This window comes from Benincasa hispida, chromosome 9 (genome assembly GCF_009727055.1).
Source record: "Benincasa hispida cultivar B227 chromosome 9, ASM972705v1, whole genome shotgun sequence".
Classification (NCBI taxonomy): Eukaryota; Viridiplantae; Streptophyta; class Magnoliopsida; order Cucurbitales; family Cucurbitaceae; genus Benincasa; species Benincasa hispida.
Genome location: NC_052357.1, coordinates 9,002,229 through 9,017,992, shown reverse-complemented (window position 1 = coordinate 9,017,992; position 15,764 = coordinate 9,002,229). Strand labels below are relative to the sequence as shown.

The 15,764-nt window shown below is 32.3% G+C and overlaps 1 protein-coding gene across 3 annotated transcripts; it reads right to left on the bottom strand.

Annotated features, from left to right (window-relative positions):
- Window positions 1–4,265: 4,265 nt before the first annotated feature.
- LOC120087080 (probable LRR receptor-like serine/threonine-protein kinase At1g51880) lies at window positions 4,266–11,369 on the bottom strand. 3 transcript variants are annotated; one of them, XM_039043933.1, is made up of 13 exons: window positions 11,183–11,369; window positions 9,592–10,162; window positions 8,180–8,703; window positions 7,604–7,739; window positions 7,446–7,517; window positions 6,842–6,913; window positions 6,665–6,745; window positions 6,058–6,218; window positions 5,741–5,961; window positions 5,535–5,661; window positions 5,386–5,448; window positions 5,089–5,269; window positions 4,266–4,926 (listed from the first exon to the last, which is right to left on the bottom strand). In XM_039043933.1, exons 1-13 carry the CDS (start codon window positions 11,280–11,282, stop codon window positions 4,521–4,523), a joined length of 2,715 nt encoding a protein of 904 aa, XP_038899861.1. In that variant the 5' UTR covers window positions 11,283–11,369; the 3' UTR covers window positions 4,266–4,520. The 3 variants fall into 3 exon arrangements, with proteins under 3 accessions (XP_038899861.1, XP_038899864.1, XP_038899862.1); XM_039043936.1 differs by having other exon boundaries at window positions 9,592–9,723; window positions 11,183–11,365; XM_039043934.1 differs by lacking the exon at window positions 6,842–6,913.
- Between the last annotated feature and the right edge of the window lie 4,395 nt (window positions 11,370–15,764).

The window sequence follows — 15,764 nt, the reverse complement described above, 5'->3', positions numbered from 1 at the left end:
GGGGAGGGGGGGGGGGTTGGGGCGCAAAGGGCTGCAGCAAAAGTCTTACAGTGGCGGCTACATTTGGCCAACTCTATTCAAGGATGTCCTATGCCCATGCTGTGCAATGCGATAGGTGCCAAAGGACAAGGAATATGTCCAAAAGAAATGAAATGCCATTGATGTCAATCTTAGAAGTTGAATTATTTGATGTATGGGAATTGACTTCATGGGCCCATTTCCACCATCCGAATGTTCCCTAGAAAGTTGAAGTCTCACTGGTCAGGACTTCAACTTTGGATGGGAGCAGCACATTTAAAGTCAATGGTCAGCGGATCAAACCCTACTATGGGGGCGACTTTGATCGGTGCATGGACACCATTGATTTGGGCAAGCAGGATTAAATGCTTGAAGGGAAAGCGATTGCGGTAATTCTGAGAACTTCTTTCAGTCGACCTTCCCATCTATGTTTACTTGCTTTCTTTACAGCTGTCTTTTACCGTTTATTTCATTTTTGTGATTACTATTTAGTAGGATTAGTCTTTAATGTTCTAAAAGTTTCATATGTTTCCATACCTTAAATGTAGTAATGTGGGCGTATGACGTTGTGAATGTTCGATAAATCACCACAAGACCCTTTTCAACTTGCGTTAGGAAGAGAGGAAAATAAACTGGTATATAACGATAGGATGGGTGTAGTAAGTAGAAAGAAGAGGAGATATGCATCTAATACACCCAAACACATTGTGGTGAGGGGTGTGTTGCGCACATATGCGTCCTTTGCCCGATCTTAGTTAAATACACTATGTTGAGGTATCCTCCAGAAGTGTATTTAGTTAAGGGGTGTGTTGTGGGGATGTATGCGTGTTGCTCATCCTCAGCAAAAATGTATCTGCGTTTATTGAAAGCATGACATGAATTACAAATCATGCACCCTTCCGATTCAAATTGTAACTTTACCAAATTCTTTGACTCTTGTACAGGCAAGAGAAAATTTTGTTTGTAATGCGACCATTTATAATATATTCGCATACTTTGTTAATAGTCAATACAATCAAAGTACATAATTCACTCTACTCTTTGCCTGTGTCTCTTTCTTTATCTTCCTTTGTTAATCTTTGCTATATTTTTACGATCTTCATTGCGTTGCTATGATGTATTATATGTTTACACTTAGAAACATTTCCTGTACTTAGTAAATTCTGACTAACACTTAGTTTAGCAGTATTTTACCTTTTATCTTTCGAAGTCCTGCTCAAACTTTCTTTTTGGAATTTTCTTCTAAGTGTTTGTCTAGTCTATCCAAACAATGCAATGAGGACCTTGCTCATCTTTAAATTTGGGGGTGAGGAAGGTTTGAGCAGATGAAATCAAAAGTATGTAGTCTTTCAGAAAGTGCATCCATTTTCGTTTAATTTTTTTTTTTTTTTTTTTTTGGCAAAACTTCAATGTCAGCGCAAGGAAAAATTTCAAAACTGTTCCTAACCTGATAAGAGTTTAGTTGTGAAAGGAGCCTGCTCATAGTTGGATGTTCATATGACACCCATAGGAGCAAGCCAAAACGAAGGTGGGTTTCCAAGAACAACGTTGTAAAAAAAAAAAATGTAAGGGACAACTCCTCTGATTATCATGAGTTAAAGTTAGAACTGGCACACTATTGTAGTTGGATATTCGCATGACACCCGTGGGGACAAGCCAAAACGAAGAGTGTAACCATGACCAACTGTCTCTAAGTGAATAAATGACGCAAAGTTTTGCTCACCACATATAGATACATCAAGTTATTTTGATAAAGAAGAGATAAACTTTCTATTTTGAAAACTCGAAAAGTGTCTTTGAGTAGAATTTTGTTACATAGAAGAATAAAGTAAGGCTTGCTAAGAATTAGAAAGGATAGAAGGAAAGTGCGATGTCAAGTAACGTGCCTAAGTGCAACATTCGGAGCAACCAATCATCGTAGAAGTATAGGATAGGAATGGAACATGATTGCCTTAGTAGAAGATATGATTGAGGACAAGCATATATCTAAATTGGGGGGTGTGATAACTTGTAGAAATACAAGTTATTTATGCCACCTTACCTAGATATTGTGGCCAAACGTTAGTAATTATGCGCCAATTGTATGAAAATTAATCTAGTATGATAAGAATTATAAATGTTTGCAATTACACCCACTAATGCCAAAAAGATGGAGGACAAGCCAAACTTTACTCTGTTTTGCAGGAGACCAAGTCACCGCTTGCACTCAAAGCTCATGAGAAACTAATGAACGCATCTCTGTCACATTGCGCCCGTCGATCAACCATGAAGAGACGATTACCGAAGTAACGGCGCAATGCGACAGTCAGTCCAGAGCTATGCTTCGACCGCATGCGGTAATAAAAGCAAACATCGCATGCAAACCCATGATCGAAAGATGCAGGTGAGCAACGCGAGAGCGGAGGATTGAGACACGTGTACAACTAACGGTTGTGCAGAATTGATGGTCTGATTGCATAACAGAAGGAATAATATCCCTCCATTTCCGGAATTACCATAAAAATCAAGTGGGGACCACAAGGCTGGAGTCAAAGATCTGCTCCTATAAATATCCCAGCGATTTCAGAGAAAAATATGATATTTGATGCTGGGCTAAGTGCTGTAAGATTTTAGAGAGAAAAAGCTGAGCTGAGTGCTGAAGAGAAGAAATCCGGGAAGAGAATGAGATAAGACTGGGAGGTAAATCTCAGATCCGATCTGTCATATACCCGATTGAAGCTCTGTGCAGAGACCCTTGCTACCGGTAGAGCAAGCTTGAGAGGGAAGCTCTTCCTACCATTGAAACCATCTCATCCGGCAAGCAGATCTCCATCGAATCTGTGCCAAGACATTGGCACTGGATTGTATCTATTCTATCTCTATTTCATTGTATTTCATATTTTCTTTATCTCTTCATTCACACATTATGTATCAAACACTTAGTAGAAATATTAAATGTTTCGATAGATTTCGTTTACCATTTTCTGTCTATATCTATTCACCCATTAGTCACTTTCTTCATGATGTTTTCTTAATCCTTTGATGAGCAATATGAATCACCAAGAACTTAATATGTATTAAAGTTATAAAATACGTTTAGCTAAAGCATGCTAGACGACATCTTCACCTGTGAGAGCAGAAGTGAAGATGTCATTCTGATCTATCGAGAGAAGGTCAGAAGAGTGCATTAACTAAAGCGAGTAGTACTTCCAGACATGGAAGCAACCTTGCGTTCATTACGTTAGACTCTGTTTCACCACAGACATGTGGGAAACACGGCTGATCACTGAGAGGTGTACACCAAGAGAAGAGCGGAACAATATTTGTACTTTCAATTCAATTAAGAACTTGCGTCATTTGTAATACTTATCTTTCTCTTTCTAATTTATTCATGAGACTTATCGTCACATCCCATGTCTTTGCACAACCTTCACAGCCAGCCTTAATCCTAGCATCTTGCACATAAAGCCTGTATCTTGTAACATCTAACTTAGGTTTATTTTATTTTTATGTCTTATTGCATCTTTACCGCTTTCCTTTATTTTACTGCAATTTACATACTGTACACACCTTTTATAAAGAATTAAAAACGTGGTCACATATACCATGAACATACCGCAATAACTGGCACCACTTCCCCGTGTTCGACCTCGGATCACACCGAGAAACTTGCGGTGGAATTACACTTGGTTCCATCGTAAGGAAACTTGTGACAACGCAGGGCATACTACCTGAGCAATCCCTAATTAACGTATAACTAGTAGTAGTATTGCATCATTATGAGCATTTAATATCATACATACCGAATGCGTTATAAAGTCATCAACAGTTGGCTAGACGCGTCTGATTCCACTGGATAAATGGTGGCCAAGGGCTCGATAGATACGAGTGAAGGACCATATGTATCTCTACTGGTACGAGACTTTTTGAATCTCTGAAAGTAAAACCATGGATATTCAAGTCCATAAAGTGGATGTATTATAATTCCATTATTGATGAAGAAATATGTAGAGGGCCTGTTGTACTCCTTGTCCTAACTAATTGATATCAAAGCTACAATCTAAACTTTAGCCATATGTCAGGGAAAACCACAAATTCCTAACCAAGAGAATTAGTAAATTGTTTTGGATGAATCTCTAAATCGGACAAAAAGTGTTTGAGATATAACAAGCAAGTAAAACTCTATCAAATCAAGTGGATTTATGGTACGTAGAACAATGATGAAGATTAATAGTAACCCTATCAAGTCAGGTAGACCGATAGAAGAATTGAAGAAGTACTGTATCTTTATTCGAAGAGAAAAGATTAAAGATATCATAATAGTCGACACTAAATAAATATCTCACAGTGTGGTCTGTGATTGCATTCTATCAGATAGTTTACATCATATTGACCCGACGACAAAATAGAATTTGCAATACTCCTCATTCCAAATCGTAGGATAGTGAAATTAAATCATGAAACAAAAGACGAAGGGCCTCCAGCTAAAACTTTCATGATATAATATTGTACGGGTTGTGGGATTATCTAGGAGATGGAGCTATTTCAGAGTGAGATAGAACTCGTGTGGAGATGATACGAGTTTCAGTTGTTGTAGTAGTGTTTTGGTGGACTGCCAAACATTCCTTGAGCTCTCCAAAAACATGTCTCATGTCTGGTCTCTTCAGTGCAGTTGGTTGTGTACATGACATTCCGAGTTCTACGATTTTCCATGCTGAATTTTGGTTGAACTCTCCTCCTAATTTTGAATCAACAATCTTTTCGATGTCTCCTGTATTTTTTATCATTGATTCCACCCAATTTAGTATGTGAAAATTCCCTTCAAACATCGACGACGAACCTCTTTTTATAGCAGGTTTTCCCGTGATTAGCTCGAGCAATATAATTCCAAAGCTATATACATCACTCTGCTTATTTACATTTTGATTTCTGTATATAAAGAAAAAAATTATAAAAATAGGTTAAATGTCATGATCAACGACAACATTAATCAAGTTAAAGTTAATGTTAGGAGCGGATAAACAAAGTCCCACATTAGTCGAGAAAGGAAGTAATGATTATGTTGTCTAGTTGTCCAATTACTTTACTTACCGAGGATCAAAATATCCAGGTGTACCAGCAAAATGAGTTGAAAAATGAGATTGATCATCAGTTCTAGACAACCCAAAATCGGCTATTTTTGCGTGCATTGTGTTGTCTAATAATATGTTGGCAGGTTTCAAATCTCTATGGATAATTGGGGGCTTGCAACCATTGTGTAGATACTCCAATCCTATAGTATATGAATATAAGAGAAGATTTTTAGTTATGTTGTAAATAAACTTAGAAGCCAAATTTGGGAAAAGATATAGAAGATAACAAATATTTAATTTTATAATATTAACAAACCATGTGCTGCATCCACTGCAATTTGGAGTCTTTGCATCCAACTAAGAGTGTTAGTATTTGTGTCTACATAGAAGAAATGGTCATTAAACCAGGCTTGACTATTAAATGTTTCAAAACTAAATATTAGAGAAAGTAAAACAAATAAATACCTAATAAATGTTGTTGTAAATTGCCATTGGGCATGTATTCGTAAATGAGGGCCTTGTGATTGCCTTCATCACAGTATCCAAGAAGAGTAACCAAGTTGCAATGGTGAACAACTATCAGGAGTTGTATCTGTTGGTTTAGAATGACTTTTTAAGTGCTTCAAAGAGCAGGATTACGACGACGTCAGTAAAAGAGATAAAGAAAGCACCTCGGCTCGAAATTGTTTGTAGCCTTGTTGGGATGATGGAGAAAGAACCTTCACTGCGACTTGAGTTTTGTCTTTTAAAGTACCTAAATAAACTTTACCAAATCCTCCTTCTCCAATAACCACTCCAAAGTTATCAGTAATACTCAGAACCTCTAAATAACTGTAGTGTCTGTTCTTCATTTTCAATGATTCTCCTTCATGGCTTGATTCAAGTGATTTCTCTTAAGCAAATAAAGAAGAAGAATTAAATTGTCAGCAGGCAAAGGAATAATTTATATGCAAAATATAGTTTAGAAAAATAAAAGAAGTTAATATACCTTTGGATTTTCTTGTATAGGTTATTTTGAGTCCCAAGAGGATTGCAAGGACAAGAATAGGGGCCACAATGACAGAGCAGAGAATAGGAATAGAAATTGGCAACTTTTTCTTTTTGTGGTTGCATGGTTGTGACCAACACAGTTCTTCATTTCCTTCCACACTGAATCAAGAAGAGGATCAAATAGAAAATAAATGTTAAAATATCATTTTAGTCCTTATGCTTCAACTTTCGTATATGTACCTTCAAATATCCCAATTTAAATAGCATTTTAACCCAAAAGTAAAGAAAGACTAGGAAATTTTTTACTGAATTTGAGTTTTTGAAAGTGTCACAACAAAAACAAATGATAAGAAAAAAAATCAAACAAGAAAATCTAACATGCTGAGTTACGTGGTTCACTAACAGTCTATATGTTAACTACATCCACAGATAAGGAAAGAAATTATTTTATAATTATTTAAAGGAACAACAAAGGTTCAAGACATTTTCAATAAAAAAATTATTAGGTAAACACTCGAAGAATAATAACTCATATTATCATATAAAAAGATTGTGAGATTTCTTCATTTTTTTAGAATCCTCAACGAAGGTTTATCGAAACCGACCTTAAAACTAAACTTCCATTTTTGTATTTGTTGAGAAGATTGTCAGGAAGTACGCCGTTGAGCTTGTTTCCACTTAAGTTACTGTCATAAAAGATGTACTTGGTTAAGATTATATTGTTGATTGATATAACAATAATAGTATATGAGAGATTTTTTTGGGGATTGGTTTTGTTTTACAGAAGTTGAAGTTTTGGCAATAGCGCCAAGAATTCTGGTACTTCCCCTTCCAACTCATTCTTTGATAGATCTCTGAGGAAAAAAGGATAAATTATAGCGATACTACATAATAGAGATTCTGAGAGCATGCATATATGTATTTTAAAAAACATTTGAGTTTTATTATCTCATAATCAATTGACAACAACATGAGTGATCTATGCATAATCTCATGTTATCTAATATTGTAGCAGAACCTATAAAGTTCAAATGGGTATTCGGTCCAATAATAATAATAATAGATTGAGATCCAATCTAAGAATGGCGAACTCAAAAAGACACCATCTTAAGGGGCATGAATGATGAAGATCTCATATTAAAAAAACTAAAAGACCCGATCACAATCAAGATACATGGGTTACTCCTCTCATTATCAATTGATTTTAAGTATTGAAACCTCATGTTATCTAATACTTCAAGATGATGTCTTTTTGGGTCCAATTGGATCGGAGTTCATGAGCTAGCTTTGATATCATTATTAGAATAACATGAGATTCTATCGCAATTAATGAAACAAGTGACCTACAATATTTCTAATGTGGATAGATATGAAATATATACTTACAAGGTGTTGATTGCAGTTAGATTGGAGATGGAAGATACAATATGTCCAGTCAAGTTGCTGCTGCTCAAGTTACTGCCAAAATTAATAATATAATTAGATGGTAATCACAAAGTGGAAATCCCCATGGTGAATTTGTAAATGAGAAAGTTTTGTTTTACAGTGAAATGATTCTGGGCCAAGTGTGGTCATTGCTACAATTCAAACCCTCCCATGAGAACTCAACTGGTTGACAGGGATCACCTTCCCAATTTTTACTCACCTTGTACTCTTCTTTAATCTTCCTCATTGCCTTCACTACACACACATTATATATACATATGGTTGGTTATATAGAACACTTTATTCTACTTCAAGTTTACAATATCATTCCACGTAAATTGACATGACAATTGCAAATAATTGATAACATAAATGATTCAATTAATATCATTTCAGATGAATTACATAGTAGAAAACAAAAATCAAGCGTAAATTGTTATTTTATATCCATGGATGTCAAGGAAATTCGTAGGAAATTAATTTATAGGTAGGTGACCACTATAGATTGAACCCTTAACCTTTTAGTCATTTATTGAGAGGCCAACCTCAAATAATCGAAAATTATATTATCATGATATGCACATACATATTCTAATTTTAGGCACATAATTAGATGTAACAGACAATTTCAAATAACAAGAGTTTAAAAAAAGAAACGTTTTTTTAAAGTTTAGAGGTCTAATTGAAACAAGTACCGTCTTCGAAGAAGGTGAGTGGATTTGAAGCGTCCCTAATATAAAAAATCTCGATGCCATTAAGGATAGGAGGGAGGGTAGAGGAAGAGGTAGCAGAAACTGATAATTTGATAGGTTGGTTGAGTAAAACTTCATAGGATTCTTTTGAGCAAAAGGAGAGTGGTTTCAGATATGGGAGCTGTAGTTTAATGGAGTTGGTAATTGTGTGTACATCATTAAACACAATGCTCATCTCTCTGAACTGCCCAGCCTTAAGCTTCTTCTCAATCTCTGCAAAATGAAAGCAAAAGTAAAAGTAATATCGTAAGCTCCCTTGATCTGATGGCGTCCATTGCAACGCCAATGGAATACTCAAATTCGTGGATTCACAGGCTGTTCGCAGCATCGATTGTGGCAGCTTGTATGGATTACTGTCGTCGTTGTTGTCGGTCTCAGCTTCGTCGATCGATAGTAGGCTCGTGTTATAACCAAATGTACTGCAATCGATAGTATCCCATTGTCGATCATTAACATCTTCTGGGTACCTGCATTTGCATATTATATGAACAAAATTAAAAGAAAAATATCAAACCGTTTCTATTTCTTGTTTGTTTGTTTTTTTTAACAAAAGAAAATCAAAACTCTTATGTCTTAGCTTTCTAACAATTTTAAATTGAAAATGTAAAATGAAATTTATATGGTTGATTTAATTTTAAATATTTATTGTACATTTCTAAAGTTACAATTAAGAAAACAAAAAAAAAAAACAATAGCTTTTTTTTTTAAAAATAAAAAAAGATAGAAACTCTTAAATTACCGATTAACCTACAAGTTTAAGTTAATGAGTGAAGAAAAATTTAATATCATATCCTCTAACACTCCACCCATTTGTGGGCTTTAAATATGAAAAAGAGTCAAACAAGTGAATAATATTAAATAGAAGAAAATAACATTGCAGGGTTTTAATACAAGACCGCCCTAGCCACCTGCTTTGCTACCATCTTAAATCATCGATTGACCCAAAAGTTTTGATGATTTACAAGAAACAAACATAATTTTGTTACTTCCAAAATTTCTACAAGCTCGTTTGATAAACATTTTTTTTTTTTAGTTTTCTGTTCTTAGGATTTAGGCCTGTTTTCTCATAATTTTTTTATTATGGTTTTCACTTAATTTCTTTAATTACTATAGTTTTCATCTTTTTAAGAGACACTAGTACAAAATGGATAAAAAAAACCAAGAAACCCATAAGTAGAAGAATTGTTTTTTAAAAACCAAATAGTTAATTTTTTTTTTTTTTGAAAATGAGAAAACAAGAAACAAAAATGACAATTCCAAAACACGGTTGTGTTTAATTCTTAAAAAATTATTTGATGAAAACAATTAGAAATAGAAATATTATCAAACGAAGAATAGGATATTGAGATGATTACTTGATCATTTGAGTGCCTCCGACGTTGTATCGTCCTAAGATTTGGAGATGTTGAGAATGTGTAGGATATGGGATTCCATGAAGGGAGATGTTGAAGGGTCGTAATTCCAAGGAGGAAATGTAAGGCACTCCACTATTTATATTAACAAAACACACATCAAAGTAATCTTGTGAAGGGTAAAGGAGAGTAATGGCTTCAATATATGTGGTATTCATTCTTCGTCTTGCCCACAAGTTGGGGCCAAGATACAAGTCAAAAGTAGGAGCAAAGTTGAGGCCATCATAATTGCCATACACAAAGTAACCTCTTATGAGATATTTCGTATTACTATTATTATTTTGGCTTCTTGGAGCTGAATCTACTTCAAGATGATAGCAATTCCTTGTGCCATTTGGAAAGCTTCTCAAGGTCCAATATTGTAGATCCCAATTATTATTACCATCATATGCTAATATTTGCTTGCTCATTCCTGATTTTATCATATCTTTGTCGGATTTATAAACTAACCCGTGCGATGTGATTGTTGTATCTTGAGCTAAACCACAGTCAATGTTGATGAAACCTTCCGATCCTTTTTTTTGGTATTTCAAAAGTTCATGATTAGCATGGGATATCTAAAACGTTATGCACTCATATTCTAAATTATGTTAAAGGGAGTGTTATGTTTGTAAGTGATTTTGAAATGATTAAAATATCGCGTAAAAATATATATATTTAAGGGCATGTTTGGCATAAGAAGTAGGAGTTGGGAGGAGGAGAGTTGTAACTTCACTCATTGTCTAGTCTAAAGAGCCTTTATACTCATTATGAACTCCAAAACTATATATATAAAAAAAAAAAAAAAAAAAAAAAAAAAATCATGGCTTATTAATTCGTAGAAAAATTCTATACATAAAAATTGGTAAATGTTGTAAAACATTTGACAAAATCGTTACAAAATATTTTTTAAAAATGTTACGACTACCAATATTGATTTTGATACTGTTGCAATATGTAACTTCAACCTTTGTTATAAACCACTGAAAATGTTGATATAACTCGAGAATTGCTACTATAGATTTGGATTTTGGACTGAGGTTTACATATTTGATTTCAACAAAATTGCTGAAATAAACCTCTCAACACTACCTTTGCCAATGGTTAAAAGACTGTTGCTATAGATATTGCAACGGTTTCTAACCAATGCACCGCTACATAGTCTTAGTTTCTTGTAATATTAACTTCTTACACCATGAAATCGCAACTAAACAACTCTTAAACTTAACAACTTTCGTATTGATTAAGCAAATTTTTATTCCGGTCCTAAAATCACTTGTTTTATATTAATATTAAAAATTTAAAAAAAAATAAAAGAAAAAACTAGAGCAAGAAGTGGAGTTAGTTTAGTCAAGAGTGTAAGAAATTAACCAACGATGAAATTGATGTTGTTTAGTCATAGGGCCATAGTGAGATTAAAAAACTCTCAGGCCAAATAAAAACTCCACTCTCCCGACCCTAACATTCTTGAATCAAACATGTGGTAAGTGCATATGATGGAGTTTTGATATGTTAAGTATAATATAGAATGAAGTTTGAGACAGAAATTGGTTACCTTTTGGAGGTTGGTCGGCATGAAGGCAGCAGCAGTGGAAGCCTATGATCGCCAAAAGACACAGAGAGACCACAGAAACCAAGCTCCATTCTACAACCATATTATTACTACAAAAGGGAACGGCAAGCCTATCAACCTTTGGTATTTGGATCCCTAAATTGTTCTCTCTTTATATAATTACCCAACCAACCCTTTTTACTTCTTTAATTAATTCATATTCTTCATTTTGCATTGAATGGTCCACCCTTGACCCATTCCTTAAACCATAAACAAAGGAGGAGTCGTCAATTTTGTGAGAGTGCACAGTACGGTTGGGTAGTGGACGACTCCGTTGACTACAAAATTGACCTTTCAATAATTTTTCAATAATATACTGTATGTGTGTGGTGTAGTTCTTCGATAGATTATCAATAGTTTAGGGGTGTTCAAAAAATTCGATGACTCGAAAAAATCGATCAACCCACTCCAATCTATGTGGTTTGAGTTGGATTATCAACTCATTTGAGTTAGTTTGAGTTCATATAAATGAAAATTTTATGGGTTTGGTTGATTCAAGGGTTCATCTAATATAACCTGAACCAACTCGAATTTATTATTACCTTTAAAATATGTTTTTTTATTACTTATAACACAATTATTTTTATATATATTAATTTTAATTTTATTTAATTTCAATATTTTTTAAATAATTTATTCTTCAACAATTCTTAAAAGTGGTTTCTTTGCACTCTAGAAAGAAAATTTTCACTATTTAAATTGAATTTGAGTGGTTAATCTTAATTCAATATATGAAAATAATTAAATAAGATTTTTACATATTTACGTTGGGCTTCTTTTTAGAATAAAATTTTAAACAAATGACCCAATTAACTAGAACCAACCCAACCCAAATATTTTATGGTTGGGTTGAGTTGGGTTGGGTTCATTTTTTAATAAAGGTTATTTAGGTGGAAGAAATTTATAACCCGAACAATTGGGTTGGGTCTAAAAAGTCTTTCAACCCAACTCAACCCAACTCAACCCAACCCATGAATATCCCTACAATAGTTAGCTCAAATTTATTACGCCATTGAAGGCGCTGACTTTGTCGTCTTAAAAAAAATCTACACTACGAAAAATTTCTAGTACTATGCTAGTATATACTACCTCTATTGATTATTTGACATTTCATTAAATAATTTGTTAATTTATTAAATATTTATGGTGTGGATCTCATATAATTTTTGAAAGTTCCTCATGTGATAAACAATAAATAGAAAATTTCAAGTCCTACAATAGTAGGGAACACTTCAGACTCTTCCTCTCCCTATATGACATGTGTCACTAATATATATATTTATTTATTTTATCCTTTTTTTTCCAACTAATTTATTTCATTTTCTCTTTCTACGTCGCCCCGCTATATTTCATTTTCTTTTTCTTCTAACCCTTCACATTCTTTTTTATTTTCATTTATTCATTCTCTCATTTTCTTTTTAACTAACAACTTTGTAAATATATATATATATATATTTATTTATTATTTTCCTATTTTTGTTTATTTTATACCCTCTTTCTCATAATTGATTTCCAACCCTTCACATTCTTTTTTATTTTCATTTATTCATTCTCTCATTTTCTTTTTAACTAACAACTTTGTAAATATATATATATATATATTTATTTATTATTTTCCTATTTTTGTTTATTTTATACCCTCTTTCTCATAATTGATTTCCAACCCTTCACATTCTTTTTTTATTTTCATTTTTTTATTCTCTCGTTTTCCTTTTTCCTTTTCATTTTCGAACTAATTTCAACATTTACATCTCTATTCCTATTTTTATTTGTTTTTCTTTTACTATTCGTTTAATTTATTTTGTGCAAGCAAGAATAATAATTTATTTCAATTTAATTATTGTATTAATGTTATATTTATACCTATGATTATCCATTATGATATATATATATATATATTTTAATTCATAACTTCATATTTGAATTCTTAAATAATTCTTTTCACAAACTAAACAAAAATTCATTGAAAAGAGACTTTAAAGAGCAAATAATAAATCCATATTAAGAGAAGACAATAAGCAAAATCGAAATCATATTGAAATTCTACTCCCACTTCGTATATTCATACATATAAATCATTTGATTTTAGACATCTTGGTGCTTCTCATTTAGAAATGAAGTTGTGCTTGCTTGAGTGGATTGGATGTCATTGTAATTTGGAGCATGTTGGTATTGGAATTTATGTCCTAAATCCCGTAGTCTGTAAATTTTGTAAACAATTTTTATATAAATAAAAGCCTTATTTATCCTTTCATAAATAAGTGTTATTTAGTTTTGTGCATAACTCAAATCCAATAAACTAAGATCCAACGTTATTTTATGTAATTTAAATAGTATATGATTGAATACAAGTGGATCATATTCATGTAATAACCTAAAAATGTCTATAGTATATGGATAAGGTTGGGTGTTTTATTATCCTGGTAACACTATGGATACAACACACTTTGTAATTATTACAATAGCATAAGTGTTACAAACGATTTGATCCAAATTATTCATGTATACACATGCAAGTGGGAGTAACCTATGTAATGAGATTGTATAAGACTAGACCATGAAATATATAATATTTTTGTAACATCGTTAACTGAAAAGATTAATATTTCAAACAATGAACATGTAACTCAATCTCAATCCCGAGTGAGTTACGAACTCTTACTCATGAGGACCGTCCTTTGATTTGTATGGATGAGAGTGGTCCTAGTCGTCGACTCAATATGTCTACCATTTTAGGAACAATACAAAGTAAGGAATTGGAAACATAACTACATAAGATGAAATTCACTCCTTCCCACCTTTAGGGTGAGTAGATAGGTTGTTCTCTTAATTGCTAACTCTGAGATTTGAACAATGATGCTCCACCCTCTCACTGGCTCGAGAGGGATTTTATTTATGGTTGTATCATAAATAGATTGTTCATTAGAGAATCAGTGGTACTTAAGGAGCAAGAGGTAATTACAGGGGTAAAATGATAATTTGACCTAGCTGTAATTACGAATAACTTGTGAAGGATTGACTTACATGTATTGGTTAAATCAATGGACACCGAAATATTCTTCAATTCATAAGAGTGCAGCTACGGATCTTTAGTGGTAAGTTCCATAATTAATGAAGGTTGATTAATTTAATTAAAAAGTTTAATTAATTAATCTCGAATCATTAGAACTTATAATTGTAGGTCAATTAGGTCCCTTTGCTAGCTCACAACAGGTTAAACAAAGATATTTAGTGTTAATAGAATTTGAACTGTTCAAATTAATTAAGGAAATGAGTATAATGTAAAGTTATTTTTTCCTTGAATTAGGTTAAAAAATTAAACTTTATAATACGACAACACTAATACTTGAATATAATTCAAATATTAATTTAATGTGAATTGGCTTTATATTAAATTATAGGTTACAATTAATGTGAATTGGATTCATATTAAATCTATAGGTTATGAGAGAATATGTATATTAGAATATGATTCATATATACAATAAATTAAATACATGATATTTGATAAATTAATTAATTGAATTAAATGTAACTAATATTTAATTAATAAAATTAATTAATTTCATTAATATTTAATAAATAAATAAATTAATTAAATTTTATTTAATTAATATATATTTATTAATTAAAATTACTCCCTTGCAATGCAGGGAAGTGGTGAGTGGGGAAAGGAGTTATCAATTCCTCTAACTTAGTATATTATGGGATGAGATCCCAACTGTTTAGTCTCTGCATTTTTTTTTTTTATCGAAAGAAAGAAACCTTTCATCAATTTCTCTCAAAACACTCTCTATTTTTCCTCTTCTCTTTCAAGACTTCCCATAAACTCTTCTTTGTCTAAGAGAATAGTAGAAAAGTCCTCTTCGTGGTGTTTTAGTCGTGAAAAAAGTTTGTGATCCCAAGAAGAGTTCATACTGTGTTTTAATTTTTGGCCGAAAATTAAAGTTTTTTAGCCTAATTTGAGAAGATCTTAGAAAATTACTTGCTAGAGTTAGAAAATTTAAAATTACTTACATTTTTTTTATTCTAAGAATGCCAAAATCCAATCTATTATTGCTATTTAATTTGATAATACATTGGATATATGTTTTAAATTATTTTAATTTATATGTTGCATATAATATGTCATATAGATTAAAATCCCACCATAGGTTAAGCATGTTATGCATTATATTTAAATATAATTGTTATATTTAAAGTTTGTGTTTTTTCTAAATTATATGTACATGCATGGTGTATTTATCACTACAACAAATATCACATAGGATAGCATAAAAGAATACTATCATAGACTTTCCATAGTGTTTTCGGAATGTTGTCGTAGCCCATATTATTGAAAGTCCTCGACTTTTCATACTTTTTTTAACACAATAAAAAACGGTATAAAATATCAATTTTTGATAGCATATATTTAATTTATGAAAAATTTTCATAGCGTTGGTAAAAAAATGCATAAAATATCTTTTATAGCATTTTTATAGTGATAAAACAACATTATAAAAGACTTTCTATAGCATTATTT